The sequence below is a fragment of the Falco cherrug genome, chromosome 4 (assembly GCF_023634085.1).
Source record: "Falco cherrug isolate bFalChe1 chromosome 4, bFalChe1.pri, whole genome shotgun sequence".
NCBI lineage: Eukaryota > Metazoa > Chordata > Aves > Falconiformes > Falconidae > Falco > Falco cherrug.
This window is the reverse complement of record NC_073700.1, coordinates 573,243-592,019: the sequence shown is the minus strand read 5'-3', so window position 1 is coordinate 592,019 and position 18,777 is coordinate 573,243. Positions and strand designations below refer to the sequence as shown.

At 45.4% G+C, this 18,777-nt stretch overlaps 1 protein-coding gene across 4 annotated transcripts in view; it reads right to left on the bottom strand.

The window, feature by feature from the left end:
• Nucleotides 1–10,248: 10,248 nt before the first annotated feature.
• HEMK1 (HemK methyltransferase family member 1) overlaps nucleotides 10,249–18,777 on the bottom strand; it is a 34,547-nt gene continuing 26,018 nt past the window's right edge. For all 4 annotated transcript variants that reach the window (XM_005435553.3, XM_055708154.1, XM_055708153.1 and 1 more), the window contains exons 7-11: nucleotides 17,383–17,432; nucleotides 15,912–16,017; nucleotides 14,938–15,033; nucleotides 12,989–13,102; nucleotides 10,249–12,642 (exon numbers count right to left, since the gene is read on the bottom strand). In XM_005435553.3, coding sequence (XP_005435610.2) covers nucleotides 12,606–12,642; nucleotides 12,989–13,102; nucleotides 14,938–15,033; nucleotides 15,912–16,017; nucleotides 17,383–17,432 — 403 coding nt within the window. In that variant the 3' untranslated portion in view covers nucleotides 10,249–12,605. The remainder of the gene's footprint in view (nucleotides 12,643–12,988; nucleotides 13,103–14,937; nucleotides 15,034–15,911; nucleotides 16,018–17,382; nucleotides 17,433–18,777) is intronic.

Below are 18,777 nucleotides of genomic sequence, written 5' to 3'. Positions count from 1 at the left end.
CAGGACTGTCTACTTGAAACTATCCTACAACCATATCAGCCCTGACACTTCACCATACATTCCTATTGCCATCAAAATTCCTCTGCTGCCTACAGCAGCCTTCTCAGCACTCTGCTCATTCCCTCCTCTACGCCCACCTGTCAGCCCCTCGTGCATATCATTCCCACACTGACTGAGGACGCACATGGCATGAAGCTGGTGCTGGCACACAGTCCCTTGCTCTCTGCTTTTCCGCAGGGCTCTCCCACACACAGTGCAGGCACCAGCTGCATTGCCCTACTCCTCAACATAAGAACAAGCAAATGCCCACAGAGAACTCCCCTGATCCTATGCCTCCTGGGCAACCTTACCATGTTGGTTTGACTCTCCAGCTTTCAACCCTGGGTCTTCTATGGCTCAGTCAGTGATGACAGAAAGACAGAGCCTCACTTAGGCACCCAAATCTTAGACCTCTGTCCTACTCAGAAGTACATAGCCCTTAACTAGACTCTGCAAGCTCCAAAATGCAGCCAAAGAACCCCTTCAAAATGGTCAGATACATGCACTGAACCTTCCCTGCTACCATGAAGCACAGGAACATCCTTTTCCTGACACGGGCCAGTTCTCCTCAGGCTTCCCTGCTAATGGAACACCAGTTCCCTGTTCAACTGGCTTCATTACATTAGGGTTCCCCTGTAGCTTCTAGTGTTGTACACGTAGCTGTGATGTCTCCAGACTACAGCCTTTTGCCTAGCCTTTCAAAGATCCACTTCCAGCATAAATCCAGATAGGGCAAAAATGGCATACTAAATACCGTTTAAGAACAAGCAAAGGCATTTTCATACTTGCATAAAGAATTTATTCGGACATAGCTAAACCCAGATCTCAGCCTAGGGAATAACCAATACTTCCATTCTCCAACCCTCAATCTAATTCTGTGAATTGAGGCAAGTGGGAACATCTGTTGTCTTGTGGAAATAAAATTCTGAGGAGTACACCCATGGGAATTTGTCCAATGCTATTTCAGAGGCATGGTTCCAGAAACTGCCCTCACACCCTGTCTTTGCTTGATGCACTGCTCCCAGACCTTGCAGTAATACTGGCATTAAGGTCACACAGCATAAACTAGTTCATGAAATCTGCTTGTTCTACACTGACTCAAAACCTGTCACTCATCTTCTTATCTCTGCATTTGCAACAAAGCTGTCAGCACCTTTACTTCTGACTTCTGGAGAGCTCAGCCCTCCCTGTTAGCTAAGAGTTTCTTTCGCAATACTATTAAAGTAAAATAGCTTTTAAATCAGTGGAGTAGGGGGAACATAGCAGCTGTGTCTTGCTAAGGGCAGACCAGCTTCGGCAGCATACTGCTGACTCATGCTTCTTCTGCTGGTCTCTTTACATCTTAAAACTATTGATGCCTGGATTGTGTACCAACTCCCATGAAAATATCCTACTTATAAATCCCATTCCCACTGGAGTTCTTTGCCATGCGACAGCCCAGATCTGCTCCCCACTGTGGATGCTATTCCCAAATTGAACATGCTTGCTTAAAACACACACGCAAGCTGCTTCTGTGGTATCAGTTTGTCTTCTTTTAGCTATATGGTGTAATAGGTGCATGGATTTAATTTAAGACTGATAAACTTTATCTGTGCTGTGAGCCACACTGGAATTTGTTCCCCAACTGTGGCTTCCCACCAGTGTCTGCAGTGATGAGTGATGAAAGGCAACCACAGACACACTTTCCTCCACAAAGGCAGCAAAGGCCCATCCACTAGTCATTGCATCTTAACACAAAGCATGAAAGGAAAGGAAACCTTGCCTCTATTAATCTTGTGGTCTCCTGGTCATGCAAACTACCTTCCGTGCTGAGGCCACCCTGTTTTTTTCTGGAACTTATTTGTGTTGCTTGTTTGGGCAGAACCTCAGAAAAGATAAAACAGGCATGACAACACTTGCTGTTTCCTCCGCGTGGACGGAGGCCTCCACAGAAGAGGTCCAGCAGTGAGAGCACTATCCTTTCCCTGTGTAAGGGGCAGGAAGGACAGCAGCTGTTTGAACAGCGTGCTCCTGCCTCAGGATAAGGGGAATTATTTCATACCTGACACGATGTGTTACAAGCAGTACAAAAGCAGTGCGGGAGCCAGAGAAGGGCAGATTGTGCATTGAGGGAATTTTTAGGACCTTCACTATGGAGATTTGGGTTTAACTCCCAGTCAGAAAGGTTTAAGTCATCTCTACTCACAGTGCTAAGGAGCATAACAAAAAGTGCCTTTGCTGGGACAGAAACATAGCTAGTAGAAAAGCACCATCAAAACACACTCTTGAGAAGAACTTCTTTTAAGAACAGATTTTTTAAAAAGTTTTTTTTCCTGAAGGAGCTATTGATTTTCGTAAAAGTTCCTGCCAAATCTACTTGGAACAACTTTGTTTCTGGCAGTTCAGAAGCTCTACTTCAGCACTTGCAAATTGTACATGTTTTATCTTAGAGGTTTTTGTCCCACATGCATTGTTATTACTTTGCCCTAACATGACAGAACTAGTGAAATATTTTATTACTTTTTAGATCATTAAGATGAGTTACTTACTACAGAATGAAATGTTACCTGCTTTTCTAGATGAAGGCAATTCCTGGGTGTTGTAATGTCAGTGCCAGACTTTTGTTACATTGTAAGCAAGGGACTTCTTGTTCTAGAGAATAAGATAAGATGTTTCAGTCATTAAGCAGCAGCTGCTTTTACTGATTAAAAAAAGAAAAAAAAAAAAAGAGGTAACTACTACTTTCTTACATACATACTGTGACTTACTGTTAGTCTTTACTTAGCAAATCAGCAGTAAGCATAAGCAATACAACAACTTAAAATGGATATAACTCAAAACAAAAATTCAGAAATCCCAGAGCAAAACATTTCTAAAACTCAAAATCTGGGACACAGTGTCCTCATAGGAAATTTTACAAATAAATTATTTAATTCTGATTAAAGAGGAGGAAAAAAACCAAACCAGCTTTACAGTGTCAGAACTTCCCAGGAAATGGCAATTCTGAGCTCAGCTAATGTGTGTTAATTCCGAGAAGCCTAAGCAGGATTTTTTTCTGAGGACAAAGTCCAAGAGGATCAGGACAGAGGGAATTCTGTAGGGATCCACAGCACAAACAGCGAGGTTACAGGAGGTCAGGCACAGCTGGGTGTGAGAGCACTCCAGGGCTGAGCAGAGTTTTGGAAGTAAGGCGCTGCCAGACTCGAAGAGCAAAGCGGGTTGCCTTTACTCTTCTGGTCACTGTCTGCAGAAAAGCAGCAGGTCAGGCCTCGAGAGGGAGAAGGGTCACACTCCTGTGTGGGACGCACACTGCTACCCAGAAATGGATGCTTGAGGCTCTCCTGGCACACGCCTGCACCTCCGAGAGGGATGCTCGGGAAAGGCGTGCCAGCAGCAGGATGGTGCCGCCCTTCTTGCTTCTCCAGGCTGTGCATCAGCAAAGGAGGTTTCCAGAAACTACCAACCATGGCAAAGGCAGGACTTCAAGCAGTTATTTGCTAATCAGGACATCACCAACAGGCTACAGGGCACTCATCCAGATGCATTCACCTCTTAATTTTTGTGCTTGTGACTCATGATCTTTCATGCTCATGACCTACCTTGGCCTTAATCCTGGCACTACTTAGTAACAAAATTACTTAATTACTAAATTAAATAATTTATTTAATACTTAACTAATTTTACTGAGTTATCCAGCTTTCACAAGTTACAAAGGCTACCTCTTCAAAGACAAAATTTTCACTCAAATTATTTATGCACCTTTTCTTTCCCACATAGGCAATGACGGATGGAAAAGCCAAAACAAATGAATAACTAACTACCTCCATACTCTTGGCTTTATTGCTGGTCAATAGGGCACACAATCAAGCCCTGAAGCAGAACAGATTGATATACCTGCTGGGTTTATGGAACTTACCATGGGGTTTATTGCACAATTCAGGATCTGCATCACATGTGTGTGTGTCTGTGTCTGTGTGTGAGTGAGTGTTGCTGAGGTGGAAAATACTGTGATGCTGAACAAAGGGTTACTGTCTGCTGACACAAATGAGACAAAAAACTCACTGACCTGGAAGTTAAAGTACAAAATCTACTTTCAGCCTGAGTGCCCACTGCCCATACACATTAAATGAAGAAGCCTTGTTTGAGCACAGTATGATCTTAATCTGTTCTTCTCAAGCAAAGAAACCAGATGCCAGCACCATGACTCCCACCCCAGCAAAACCCATCAGCAGTAAAATCACGTGAAGGACAATGCAAGACTAAACTGCCTTTTAGATTAGGATTTTTTTGTCACAAGGTTACTCCAAATTATCTAGCATAAAGTATTTCACCCATGCAAGCCAGCAACATTGGCAGGGGGAGAGTTATGCAACAAGATGCTGGCAGGGGAATGGAGTACTGAAAGCTTTGAAAGAGATGGAGTAACCTGTGAGAAAAGCTTCTAAGTTCTATGGCAACACAAACACACCATGAACTGCAAAGGCTCAGAGAAGGACTGCAGAGACGCAGCAAGCTCAGAGTCAAAAGGTATGGTGAGAAGGTCATTCCCAGGTAAGTGGCAGAGCAGTATGCAAAAGGAGGAAAGATTTATCAGCTTAGCAGCCTCCAGTCCCTGGAAAGGCTTTGATCAGTGATTGGACACTTGTTTCACAGAATGCAAATACCACATACTACCAGGTGAGCCAAATTCAACCCAGCTGGAGCAAGCGGTATGACTCCACTGAGGTCAACACAGTTGTAACGGCTTACTTTGGATTTACAGGTAGAACACCAAAGCGCTATGCAAACCTAAGTAATTAATCATAAGCCAAATGCGAGGCCAGGAATTTCATAATAATTCAAGCCCTTTTCAACAACCCAAGCAATGCTGTTCATGTTCTAGACAGTCTTGGATGAGTATTTCAGATAAACAGTGAGAATTTTGATGGCAGAAGCCCCTCTTCTACCAGCATTGCTGGGTACAGCTCAGGCTGCCAGGGAAGGACTCCACTGCAGTAGGCACTGTGCTATCAAGCTGATGGGCATGCCCCACTGTGCACATGCTATAGCGTATATACAAAACACAGGAGACAAGTTAACCATCAAAAAAGGAAGCAGCAGCATGTGGGGAGCAAAAACTGTAGGCAACAGCTAGCACAAAATGGAAATCAAAATCTCCCATGTAAGAATTGCTGAAGACATCCCACTAGAAGCAGAGTTCTGCCTCCCATATATTCATACCTAACTGTGCGGCTGGTGTTTATAGAAACTTGGGCAAGTGGCATCTTTGTGACATACTCTGAGCAGTGCTCTGCTCTCGATCAACAAGGCTCCTCAGAGTCCTGTGCTCTGTCCACTGTTGCAGGCCCATTGCCTGTGGCCTACCAGAAAGCCATCCACGTTGGAGAAGGGGTTCCATTCATTCTCTGAAGTACATACATTAAGCAGAGATACTCAGTTTGTCTCCTATATACAGCTTGGTCCTTATCGAGACTCAGCCCCATGCTTATCATTTCAGAGCGACAAAGCAGGAATGTGGCAGCACAAGCCATCCCTCCTAAAACCTCAGCTTCATTTTAACACACCCTTTCTCAGGAATCTTATCTTCTCTAGATGAACTTCACGTAATGTTTTTTTTATCCTTGCCTTCCTCCTCCATCACATCTATCATTTGCATACATCCAGGTCCTGCAGTGTTCAGTAATCGCTGGACCAGTAACACAAACTGTGAAAATCATCCTCGCGTCCTACCTCAAGACTGAAGCTCTTGAAACTGAACATCTCTGTGGTCACACTCTCCCATCCTTTCCTTATGCAAACAGGAAGGAATAACAGTGACTTCCTAGTCACTGTCATCCCCTCAAGTGATAGCTGGGATAGCTATACTATTTAAAGAACCAGTATAGGGAGAAACAAGTACAGCTAGAGCTAGGTAGCTCCCATTAAAAGCATTTGAACTCTTCGTGTGACTCTGCCATGGCTCTTCTTTTGTTATGCCTCAGTTTCTCACCACACCTGTTGGCCCTGGATATTTAGATGGCTGAGAATCCCAGCAGTGTCTCCCGATGCTCCCTGCCATGAACAGGACGATCCCAGACCACCCAGCTGTCACAAAAGAAAGGGTGAAGCCTGAGACTCCTTATGTAGCCCTTTGAAGAAAGCTGAACCCAGAGCAAATAATTAATGGGGACAAGGCCCCTTCCCCCCCAGGCAGCAGTTTGTTCACACGGTTGTTCCAAGGCCTTCTGCCCTGTGGTAGCTGTGCTCCTGTAGTCACGGTTATCATGGTAACACTGACCAGGTAGCTGCAACTGAAATGACACGTTGATGCTCACTCGGTCCAGAATGCTAGGATGAGCAAGACAGAAGAGTGACCATTCAGGTCTGCTGGTGGAGGGTGAAGATGAAGCATATCTTTAGAGCTAGAAGCTGCTACTTAAACAAAGCTACAGTTTTGATACCAACCACATAAAGGAGACAAACCATGGAGACCACAAAACGTGGCAGCACTTGTCTCCACCTGTCTGCAATAGCAATATATTAGATGCTCATATACTGTAAAAACACCAGCTGCTTTTGTGAACAGGATGCACCTTCTCAGCACTCTGCAGCAGGCTGGTTTGTCTGTGCATCATGCTCTCACGCTCAGAGATACGCTTGCTGCAGAAAAACTAGTTCTGGTACTTTGGCTTACTCCCACATCCTTTGGTTTTGCACTGGCAGCACTGGAAATCAGCAAAACAAATCTGATTTGTCATGCTGCAGCAGGGTGGTGTGCCCTGTCACCAAGAAGCATGTGAGGCAGATTTCATATGAGTTGGCTCATTCTTTGCTCTTTCCAGATGTAATTGAAGAAGAGATTGCCATAGGACAGTCATAATCCAGTCCTTTCTGAAGTAACTGAGCCCCCAACATCCTCTAATTAAGGTACTCTTACAATGGTCTCTAAGACAGAGAAGGGATATTATTCCAACTGTAACAGCAGGGAACAATAATACACCCTAGGTCAGGCCGGCAGTTTGTCACACAGCAGGGATCTGAATCCGAGTTTGGTGAATCCCAGAATAGGATGAAACAACTGTCAAGTTTCCAGCAAATGCAGTGTTAAACTTCCCAAAGGGAGTGAAATGGAATGACAGTTTATTTGCCTTTGACCTAGCAACAGCAGATGGAGAAGAGTGCTAGTCACACCTACTTCTGGGCTCAGCTGGAACTACTTAGGCCTTGCTTGTAGGTAGGAACTGCTGCAAACAGGTTCTCCCTTCTTTTTCATCACAACCCACTGTCCCCACAGTGAAATCCACAGGCACGTGAATTTCTTTTCTCAGGCATGAGAGAAAGCAATCTAAAGCAGTTTGCTCTAGAGCAAAACCCTTGAAAACAGCTGATTTTGCAAAAACTCCAGTGCATCTGCACACACCATATTCCCCAAAAGCCTGATCCCAAGATTCAGCCCAGAAGGAAAACCATCACGGTATTCAGCTCAGCACAGTACACATAGGTTAGCACGATCACATCTCTTGGTACTGGCATGTTCCTTGGACTGCTCCATTCCTTCTACCTAGAGGGTAACATAACCCTTATGCACCCTCTCTGGAGGGGATCAAAAACCCCAAGTAACATGAGCAGGCAATTTAGCAAACCGCTTGTACTTTCATTCTACCCTCAGAAGGCTGTTCTGCCAGAGCCACTGTGGCAGAGACAGGCAAGATCAAAGAGGGGCAGGGGGCTCACACAGGTCAGTACCCCATAAGACACCACCTCCCGCTTGCAGGCACACTTGTAAAAGACTGCCCCGTCCAGAGGGCAAATCTTGGGAACAGTTCAGATGCAGACTCTGACTCCAGGCACATCAGCCTAAGCCCATGTGGCACAACCAAAGAGCTGACCGCAAAGCAGGAGGAAGCTGGATAGAGGTCTGATTCTGCAACTAGGGCACATTGTAGAACATCCTTGAGGCTACAGTATCTTCTGCTACCTGTCCCAATTGCAACACCTGAATGCAGAGCATGCCTTGGCTGTGATCCCATGGCTGCCGGATGGCAGCATGTAGGCAGCCTTCTGCATTCACCAGGGACTCGATGGACCGTGCTGAGATCTGCAAGCAGATGCCATGCAAAAGTAACAGAGGACGACTGTGACATGACCCTTCACAGGGAGGAACATCTGAAACTTCTGACAAGTAACTCAAAACATATCAAAACATATATGGAGCAGGAAATTGGCTCGAAACTGGATAAAGTCTCTCTTGGTATCTCATCATCATCTTGGCTGTGAGAGAGAAGCCTTTTCTCACTGGGTATTTGTCCCTCTGGATGCAACCTGGAGGAGAAACCGTAGTTTATTAAAACTTAAATGCAGCTTTTGAAAACTTGCCCAAACAAAATGTTAATGCAAGTTTTGGCTTGGTCTTCACTGCTTGGGAAATGACTCCTCTCCTGTAATAAGATGAGCTGTAGCAGCTCTGTTATTTCAAACACCATAGGCACAAGAATCACCTGCAACACATCTGAAGTGCACCACCTTTCAGCCCACCTGGTCCCCCTTTACAACTTGCAAGCAGGGAGGGAATGATGCGCAAGTGCCCTACAGGAACAACACAATATTGGTGTTCTTTTCCTCAGAAATGAAGGCTGCAAGGGAGCATGGGAACAGACTACCACTTGGAAGCTGCTCTAAGGAGAAAGTTGGCTGTTCTCCACCTCAGGACAGAGGCAGCAGTACTCAGCTTTAATGGGTGCAAGGAAGACTACGTACAAAGGATACGTTTCTAGCAGAGAGAACAATAAAGCACCAGAACAGATTGCATGCAAAAGTCCTTGTCAGCATTGGAAGCCTTTAAATCAGGCTGGGCAAACATTTATCAGGAATGATGTAAGCCAAGTTGATTCTTACATGGACAGGGAAATTGGACTAAATGACTGTCACACTCTCTTCCAACCCATTTTGATCTGTGGCCCTGCATCAAGGAACTGAGTGCTGGCCAGTAATCCACAAGCATTCAGTCACCTGGGTCCCCAGAGATTTCCTGGGTCACCCCTAGTGGACCCACTCCACGTCTGTCAGTTCCTCACCTGGAAAGAGGTCTCACCCCTACAAGGCCACAGGCTCAGCTAAGAGCGCTGTGAGGATAAACATGTTTCTTTGACTCTCTAAGGTCCCTGAGAAGTCCCTTTCACCCCACATCTTGGGTGGAAAACTGAAAACACAGGCGGTACTTGCACTTCAGGGTGCTTACATGGAAATAGCACCAGAACAAGAATACTCCACCTCTGTCCTCCAGCACACTGGAGATTGTCCAAAGCCATGGATTAATGCAGCCCTAGGGGGGGCTTCAGGCCTCCCATTAACAGCATGAGGTACAAGCCCAGTCTGTATCACAAGCTGGGAGGTCCCTTTCCAGCTTCCCTCCACGCGCCCCAAGCAGAGGCCCTGTTTTACTGCCACAGTAACAAGGGTTAAAGCCCCACGCTGCGGCTGCGCCTACTGAAGCCCTCGGTCGAGGCAAGCTCCCCCCCGGGGGCTGCACCTCGCCAGGCCCACCCCCGCCGGGCGAGGCTGTGGCAGGACGGTTGGCCAGCACAGAGGCAGCTAAGCTGGGACCACAGCACCATCTGCAGGGCTCTGCCAAGGGCCAAGCTGTCCCCAGCTCCACGGGGGAGGCCGGCACACAGACGTGAGCACACACGCAACCACACTCTTCAGGGTCCGGGAGGAAAACAAAGCCCCTCTCCGGAAGCATCACTTCAGGAAACAGATCACCGTTTTGATATGGTTCCAATGACCCAGTAAGTTCCCACAAAATCAAATGTATGTCAGATACTGCATTATGTACAATGCCCACTGAAACATCAGCCTTCTGTGGCTTCAGGGAGCAGCTATGCATCTGCGGGCTGGGGGCACAGGGGATGGCTGGCGCCAGCTGAGCCTCCCGCTCGCAGGCAGCACGGACAACACAGACATAGTCCACTGCTTCAGCAAGGGCGCCAGGAGTGCCTGTGGTTCCTTGAAACCAGCATCTCCAAAAACCTCTGCAATGCTTCTGTACCAAAAGGAGCCTGGGCCAATATGAATAAAGCACTGAAGAACACATTGTACTACACCAGCACATTCCCTCAGATGCGAGTCTGACAAATAAATGCAGCCTCTTGGGAGGAAGAACAACTTTTCTCCATTCTTGTCTTTATGAGAAGGTCAGCGGCACCATGTGATTTTCTGAGACATACAACCACTACGCAATACAAACCCACAGAAATGCAAGCATTTTTATTATTGCTTTAGCTATAAACATAGGAATTTAACACTTGTCCTATTGGATCAGACCAAGAATCTGTTCACAGAGAAAGTGTCCTGCTCAGACAAGTGATTGATTGATGCTTCCAAGAAAAGGCACACTGCTTTCTGCAACCCAGCCACCCGCACTCTCAGGCGGCCATCTAACTCTAGCCTGCTGCAGGGAATCAGGCTACCCCTTGAAGAACACAGTATGATGCCACTTAACACTCTCATAAGCCAGTAAACTATCCAGCTTTTAGAATACCCTGCAGAAGCAAGCTGTACTTGTTGCTCTTTTTCATACATAAACACTGCCAACACCCGATGAACTGTGAACTCATTTCTCTAAATTTAATTTTTAAAGTCTGACAAACTGAACTTAAAAAAAAGACCCTAAACTACTATTTAAAAATAACTGAGCAACCAACCAACCAACAACCAAACAAAATAACATCTCTTTCACTGCAAATTGTACTCATAGCTCTAGCAGGCAAACCTGCCAGAAATCAGCTGTGCTGGAACTTTATTTCCAAATCTAGGATCAAGTGTACTTCAAATCAACTTTTTTCATTCTCTCTTCCCTGGATTTCCTCTACTGTGTTTAATCAGGGCAGGTACTGCAGTCCAGAGAAGGCTCATAGCTTCAAGTAGATAGTGTACAGGGCACAGCAAACTACTGGACCATGCAGAGCGGTGGGGAGGATAAATGCAGTGTGAGTGGTACGATGGGGTAGAAAGGCCCATCTGTGAGTGCAGCTGTAAAAGCCCAGAGGGTGGGGAGAGGATCCAACCAGGGACCTGAGCACTGGTACACCAGAGAGCACTCAGGGATCTACACAAAAGCAGGGTCAATGTTCAAGAGTTACAGAGCAAATGAAAGAGTGGAGAGTGTGAGTGTGGGAGAGGTAGAGAAGAAAGGGACTAGATCTCTTAGCACTCATGTAAAGCCCTCTGGATCTGCTGCAGCCTTCCAAACAGATGCAGTTTGCTGATGCATCTCCTACCTACTTTTCTGGCTATGCACTGCCAGTTCAGCCTGGAGAGAGCACCTGGCAGCACCTCCCTGGCGCACAGGGGCTGCGAAGGTCACTGTCTGGACACTTCCACCCCTACTGAGTGCTCACCTCCATTGGCCCAGCAACTGCTTCCATTCAGACTGGTAGACCTGATTCTTTCATTTGCTTGCTTTCCTTCCCCTCCCTGGCTGTCTATGGTCAGGAAGGGAACGAGCAACAACAGCAGTAACAACAAGCAGCAGCTTAAATTCAATCCTGCCATTATTTATCATGCTGTGATGTTGACTGTCCATTTCAGGGACTTCTCTCAGTGTTGTTTCAGGCAGCCCTACTCTGAGTCATCCTTCCCAAAGCAACAGACCTCAACTGTTCCCACAGCTGTCAAGAGACCGGGTCCTACTCCAAACTTAGCTTGTTGTCAAATTTTGTACAAGTAATTTCACCTCCTGTTTTTCATCTGCAAAACTGGAGTAGCAATTCTGGCCTTCTTTGTAAAGTCTTGCATTTAAATGCCTTACATGGAAGTTAGGCATTTCTATTACTATCAGAAGCAATCTGTGGGTGCCAGATGTATTCAGGTCTGCTAGCATGTTTGGAAATGTAATTGCATGGCAGTTCTTGTAAGGACACCGATCTGAAGCACTCTATTACAATGTTTTGATTGTTTCTGGGAGTATCCACCAAGTGTCAGGTGCTGGAGATTCAGATGGTGTAACATGTGCACTGATCCTTCAATGATACGTCACTCAGCAGGACTGGGAAACAAAAGCTGCCTTGCTGTTGGAGATCTGATCTACTCCAGAGCATCAGGATCCTGCAACAGAACTGAATTTGAAATGTGCAGATTAGTCATGTCCCACCTGCAAAGCCAATATAAGCCAGAGTTTGGACTTATCACCCAATCTGGTCACATTCTATGTAAACGTATCTCAAGGCAAATAAAAGACGTGAAATTCTTTCTAGGTCAAAGCAATGATCTAACATGTCGACAAGCTGTATTTTTAATGAAATATCTGGAGCTATGAACTCTTCCATATTGGGTCCCGGGATTATTGAGTCACTTTAGCAGAGCACACTAAAAAGTTGCATACAGTTCCCTGAGGAACGTGAAACACTTCTGCATGCTCTGTTGAACTTCTGCATTTCTGGATGAAGTCTGTATCGGGGAAACAAGGGGGTCTGCCACTGCCTGGAGAATTCAGTGCACTTGGGAATGAAGTGGAGATTCCTTTTGCCATGCAGAGTTTTCAACAAGCTGTTCAGCAGGGCTCACAATCAAAAAGCATACTGAAAGAAGAGTTATTTCTGGTACAGTTGTCATCTGCTTTGTTTTTGGATGTGCAGAAACCTATGCCTGTGGAAAAAAGAATAAACAGAGCTTTAAGTCTTGCTAGGGAGAGCATGCCTCTACCTACATCCCATAAAAGCAGCAATTTTCCAGTGGCGCTAATCTCACCAGAGCTAGTCACCCCATCAGAAATGCTTACCTGCATCAGAATTCTGACTCAGAAACACTTGCCAGGTTATCTCAGGATATAAGGTTGAGATATTTGAAAGAAGCCCCTGTTTTTTTAAAATTGGCTTCAGCTGTGGACTTTCTCTGGCTGAGTTCATTCACTACATCAAGGTGCAGGAACGTAATCTACAAAGGACACAGACCTACACCTGAAGTAAAAATCTGAAGGTAAAAAAGGACTTACTTGCCACAGAAGTCCTTGTGAATGGCACGGAGGACGAGCAGCAAGTTGGGGTGTGCCTGTAGCCAGCTGTCCACCATATCTGGGTGTCTGGGATCAACTTCCAAAAACACACTCCTGAAAGGACACATTGGGAGTAGAAAGTGGGGAGATGCACACATTCAGGTTACTAAACTGATAAAAATTAAGGTTGGTCTTTCTGGATGGCTCCTATCAGCAGCGCAGGAAATGAGAAGGTCAGCAAACACACTGCAATCCATTAATCCTAAAAGAGATCATAGCTGTGCATTTAAGATGCAGATCCCAACTGCCTCCTTCAAGGGGAGAAAGCGTTGATCTTGGGGGGAATTCTCATGATACTTCTCTGCATGAGCAGTTAAACCTTTGTATGAAGATGTAAGGACCACTTTTGAACCATGCAAGTGATACCACCAGCTGGCCTTCCGAAGCCCCCAAAGATTTAAAGCTAGAATGAAGTTTTATAATGCAAATGCATTAACAGTGAGCACTGGACTGGTAGCATCAAGTTCCTCTTTGTATAAGTAGGGTGACATCAAGTCCCAGTAGCAAGAGTCATAAAGTACAAGGTAGCATACACTTTTTCCCACAGTAAATGTCTCCATAAATCAGTTACAAAACCATCACCAGCATTCAGACCTCCACAGAGGCCTGTACAGAGGAGAGTACACCAGAGATAAGGGAACTTATCAGACCACCTCAGTTAGCACACCAGGACTAGGGCGGGACACTGCAGGGCTATTTCTGTCTCTGCTGCAGCCAGGCTTTATGACACTGGCCCCTTTCTGAGTCTCCACTCCTGCAATGAGGCAGAACCACCCTAGCTTACAGACACATGGAGACGATGGAACTGGTTACAGCCCGTGACAGCGCAGCAAGACACAAATTTAACAAGCAAAGAACAGAGGCCAAGCCCCAATCATACGCTCTCCTGAGAATTCCTAAAACAACCCACATTGAATACTCCCTATAAATTCACCAAACTAACTACAAGTTGGATGTGGATCTCATTCCTGACCTTAAAAAACTTCCACTCCTCAGTGGGGGCTCCACCTTATAAAACAAGCAAAAACAAAAGGCGGGGGTTGGGGGGTGGGGGTGGGGAATAATCCCAACAAACAACCCTATTGGACCAATCTCTGTTGCTGGGAAGTTCTGAGGAGCATCTTCTGCTCTCGTGGTCATGCAGAGCATGAGGAATGAATTCTTCTGCATGCACTCTCTCTCAATACTCCTGTTCCTCTTCTCAAAACAGCAGATTTCCAATGACCTCTCTTATGCTGGTAAAATGTCAGGAATTTTCAATAGGATATGTGAATGCCCTGGCACAACAGACTTCTGGGTATCAGCATGTTGATCTTTAAGCACAAAATGGATCCCATATGACAGAGAATAGGAATAATCAGCCTTGAATGTTAACCATAGAGAAATTTAACATTTAAGAAACTATCTCCTGCTGAACTTCTTTCTCCTGGAACATTCAGCACTGTATCCTGGCTCAGTAAGTTTCCCCTAATTAAAGGGTTGGAGAGAAGCAGACTCTACATCCATTCTCACAGAGGTTTATATTGCTTCTCCTCCGATCAGTTATTCTGCATAGAATCCTTCCTCCCCGCCCCCCCCCCCTTTCTCTGCTGCTTCTTTCATGTTGTTTCTGTTGCTTCTTTGACCTTTAAAGATTCTCTCCTCATTAACAACTACCAAACAACATCACTGTTTAAGGAAGGCTTGTATCCCTTTATTAACCAATTGCAAGCTAATTTTGCTTATAAACATGACATTTTTTTACACTGCTGTTATTAGAATGGGTGTGTGTGTGTGTGTAGAATTTTTGCAACGATTTTCCCTCTGTACCTTCCTGTATGAAAAAAACCCAGAAGTTACAGAAGTGAATGGATGAAAGACATGAAAATCAAACAAAGAACAGTGCTTACCCAGAATCCTTCAGAAGAGAAGAAGCCAGAGCCAAAATTGTTTTGATGACTCTCATCCCATCATCTCCCCCATCCAGTGCATCAAGATCTTCATAGCTGGAGTGTGGGAATAAGAAGACATTAACAACAACTCATGTGGCATGAACCATCCCCTTGAGGATGCACTCTCCCATTCCCCATGGAGAAAGGTGCACCTAACACACCTGAGCTCCAGGTTATGAGCCAACTGCAGCCAAGGTCATGCAGTTCCAACACGTGGATCTGTTCTCTCTGTGCCAGCTGGACAGGGAGAGAGTGGGTTGTACAGCAAGGGATCACTTGCTTTATTTCAAGCGTGCCAACCACCAGGTTGGACTGCCTTCTAACCTAGCAGAGTGAATTAGGATATAGAAAGCTCAGCTTCCACAATCTGCTCTGGTGCACACCTTGTACAGAGGTAGGCACAAGACTTTGTCCTGACATGCGTGACAATCAATTCTGAGGAAGAACCAGCATACACAGAGTAATTCCACATCCCAAAAGCGCTTATTCATGTTTGTGTGGGTTTGTTTGCTTAAGACAAGTATCGGGATGAGAATGGGTCACAGCATTTCCACACAAGTGGTTTTTTTCATCATAAAAAGCTGCTCAGATTGCTTGTACTTTCTTTCATAAACTCACACCAATTATTAAGGGGAGGTGGGAAGAACTAACAGGAAAAACATTCTGAAACAGTTTTGGATTGGGAACTTGTTAATTTCAAAGTATGTGCTTTTTCCATTTTTATAAATATTTAAAATACTTTGCTATTGTTTCAGACCTGTAAGCAGTATCAAAGTAACACGGTATTATTATATACAATATAAACACACTTACATAATGTACAGGTATACTAGGTTTGCATGTTTTGTGAGCAATTGTGTGAAGTATAAGGAAGCAGACAGAAAACCTTGCTTCAAGGAACAGGAGATGAAAAATCTTATTTGTCTGATTACCGGAGGACTTCTGTGTCCAAGGAAGCCATGTCTTCATGGAAGACATATGGAGGGTTACTGACTATGAAGTCTATGGGGCCCCAGAGTAGCAGCTGCTCAGCAGAACCTAGACAAGAAAAAGAAACACAATCAGGTCTCACAACCACAGCAATCTTCCCTATAAGCTCAGTGTCAAAATCCTACGCAGGAAACTATGCCCCCAGACACATGCCCACAGGTGTTTGGCTCTGCTTCTGTCTAATAACATTTTATCCTATTTCTTTTTGGGATAGCCTGGCCTACTCACTCTCCCACCCTGAATGCAAAAGTGATACAAAGCTTAGAGCAGGTGAAGTAGCCCCCGCTTAGCAGAACATGTTACAAAGCACAGAACCTTGATGCTCTGGAGCTCTGTGACCATCTGCACCTAAAGCAACAACCTGAACAAGAGAGCCCACAAAGACCTAAGTGGGAAGCTCAGACTAGCTGTCAGGATGCATATCCTTCCTCTTATCAGAGCTGAAAAAGGACCTCCAATGAGCAAAACAGCCAGGCCCTTTCAGCAGCATCAACCACCTAACAGTTTGCTCTCCTGCAGACAAGGTTCAGCTCGCTATGCTCATGCTGCTGTCTGGACTGACACATACCAGCCCTGAATCAGACACCATGTAACCATGTGAGTGTGGCACTGTCCTCAGGCCACCTCCTTAGCACGGGGCTTAGCCATGCAAGTGCAATGCCAACACAGCTACGTGGCTTTTGGACTGGAGCTGGCTGGCTTACTGCTGTTTGGAGTATGGGCAGCACAAACTTGGATCTGCAGACAGAAAACTGTGCAGACATACCCCTAAGAGGTAGTACAGTGCCAAAAACGATAGTGTCAGAAAGGTGCACTAATGAGTGCTCATGGCTCCACAGCTCCTGGCTAAGAAACAGCTGAGCACGCACCTATCAAACTGGGTATGCCTCACCAAATGGCAGTTTTAACTGGTTTCAGCCAAGTCTGCAAAAGACAGGTGTTCTTGCCTGGTTCAGCTCACCTAATTTCAGGTGAATAAGGCTGGGCATTTAATCCAAGCTCAGTATCTGGGCTCCCTCTAAAATCAATGGAGAGGCAGGCACATACACATTTATCTAAAGCATCCACATCAGCATGGAATGAGTTACATGCTGTATGTTTGCCTCTCCCTATTAACAGTAGAAAGCATCTGGACTACCAGCTCAGACACAGCTTTTGGACACCTAAAACCAGGAACAGTTCACTTTCTGATGTAATAAGGGACTTCTCTCAGCTGATCATTTGGCCTGGAAACCTCTGAAGGGAAAAGCTTCACTGGATCACTTCTTCCTGACCTTTTTATGTACTAACTTCAACACCCTCCTGATGCCTGCAGCCCAAAGGGGTCCCTTGGCTGTCTCTCAAGCCTGCTTCCCCTCATTCAAAGTAAAAAGGCAGAAAGACAAAGGGAACTACAACAGTGAAAAGAGTTACTGTATGAAACATCATGGTGGAAGATGTGGATCCTCTCCTGAAGCTGCAGCCTGTAAAATTCCAGATGCAAGAACAGAAAGAAAAGATTAAGAGGCATGTTTGTGTGGATGCATGAACAGCACATTGTATAAACACATCATTAAATATCACATCTCTTATCTGATACACATATGTTCTACCCCACTGACTGCTGCTGGATTCCTCTTGAGGGAAGTTAGGATCTGCTTTTTGCCCAAGGAACAAATTCAAAGCAAAGAGCACACTGTACACCCATGGTGATTCCAGGGTGATGCTCCTGTGCACCCAAAATGTGTATGTATCACCCCTTGCCATACATACAGCAGTATTCCATGACCCTGCTGCATATTAACTACATCTCCAGGGCCTCCCCCAGGTGAACTCACCATCTCTGGTGAAAAAAAACCCAAACCATCAACCAAACATCAAAAAAACCACCCACCCCCCAACAAAATCACCTGCTTCAAATATGTAAGGCTGCTATTTTAAGTAGAGACAACATGCTCACGTATTTGCCACATTCTTTCTCCAGCCTCCTTGATAATCTAGATCTTAAGAGTGTTCTGGCATCTAAGTGTATTTTCTAGGCTCATATCACATGCCATTGTTAAGGTGATGAGATGTTACTGCACGCAACAGGGATGTCAGCACGTGCAGTGCAGCAGAACCCCTGTGCCAGACACAGAGATAAGAAAAAGGACTAATTTTAAAGGACAGCTCATGCACAGACTCTACAGTATAATGTATTTAAAATACACACTAGGATCTCTCAAGTATTAGTTTCTAACTCACAATCTTTCTTGCCCCTGACATCTCTGTGAACATTAATTGGGAAACACACGTCACAGTCAGCGCCTTTCACCTGCAGCCAGACATCCCCAGGTTGCTCACACCAGCAGAACCCCTGAAGGCACTTGAAGACACAAACATCTCTCCTTTACCTGTGACAAGTGAGCAAGTAAGCGTGCTGGCTTGCTGTTTTTAAGAAACAGGTCTAAAAAGGCCTCAGTATTTTTTAGGGAGAAACCTCAGCAAGATTCTGATCTCTCTGACTCACTACACTAATCCAAGGTATAACAGCCTTGAGACTGCCAGACCACCACTGCATGGTGCTTATGGTGCTCCAGTCTGTCACAACCTGGCATGATCCATCCCTAGCTCCCAGCTTGCTACAGAATATGCTCCCTGCCAGGGGAAACTGAGACAGTAATCCCCTTGAATCTTAGGAGTCCTAAGCAAAGTTCCCTTGATGCTCCTGAAACAGGAAAGAGACTAGTCTGAAAGCAGCATTGGTGCTTGGTGGCAGCCTGATACTACAGAAGGTACAGAAAAAGACAGTATGAAACAGCAAGGAAGGAACAGAACCTCTAATTCCTC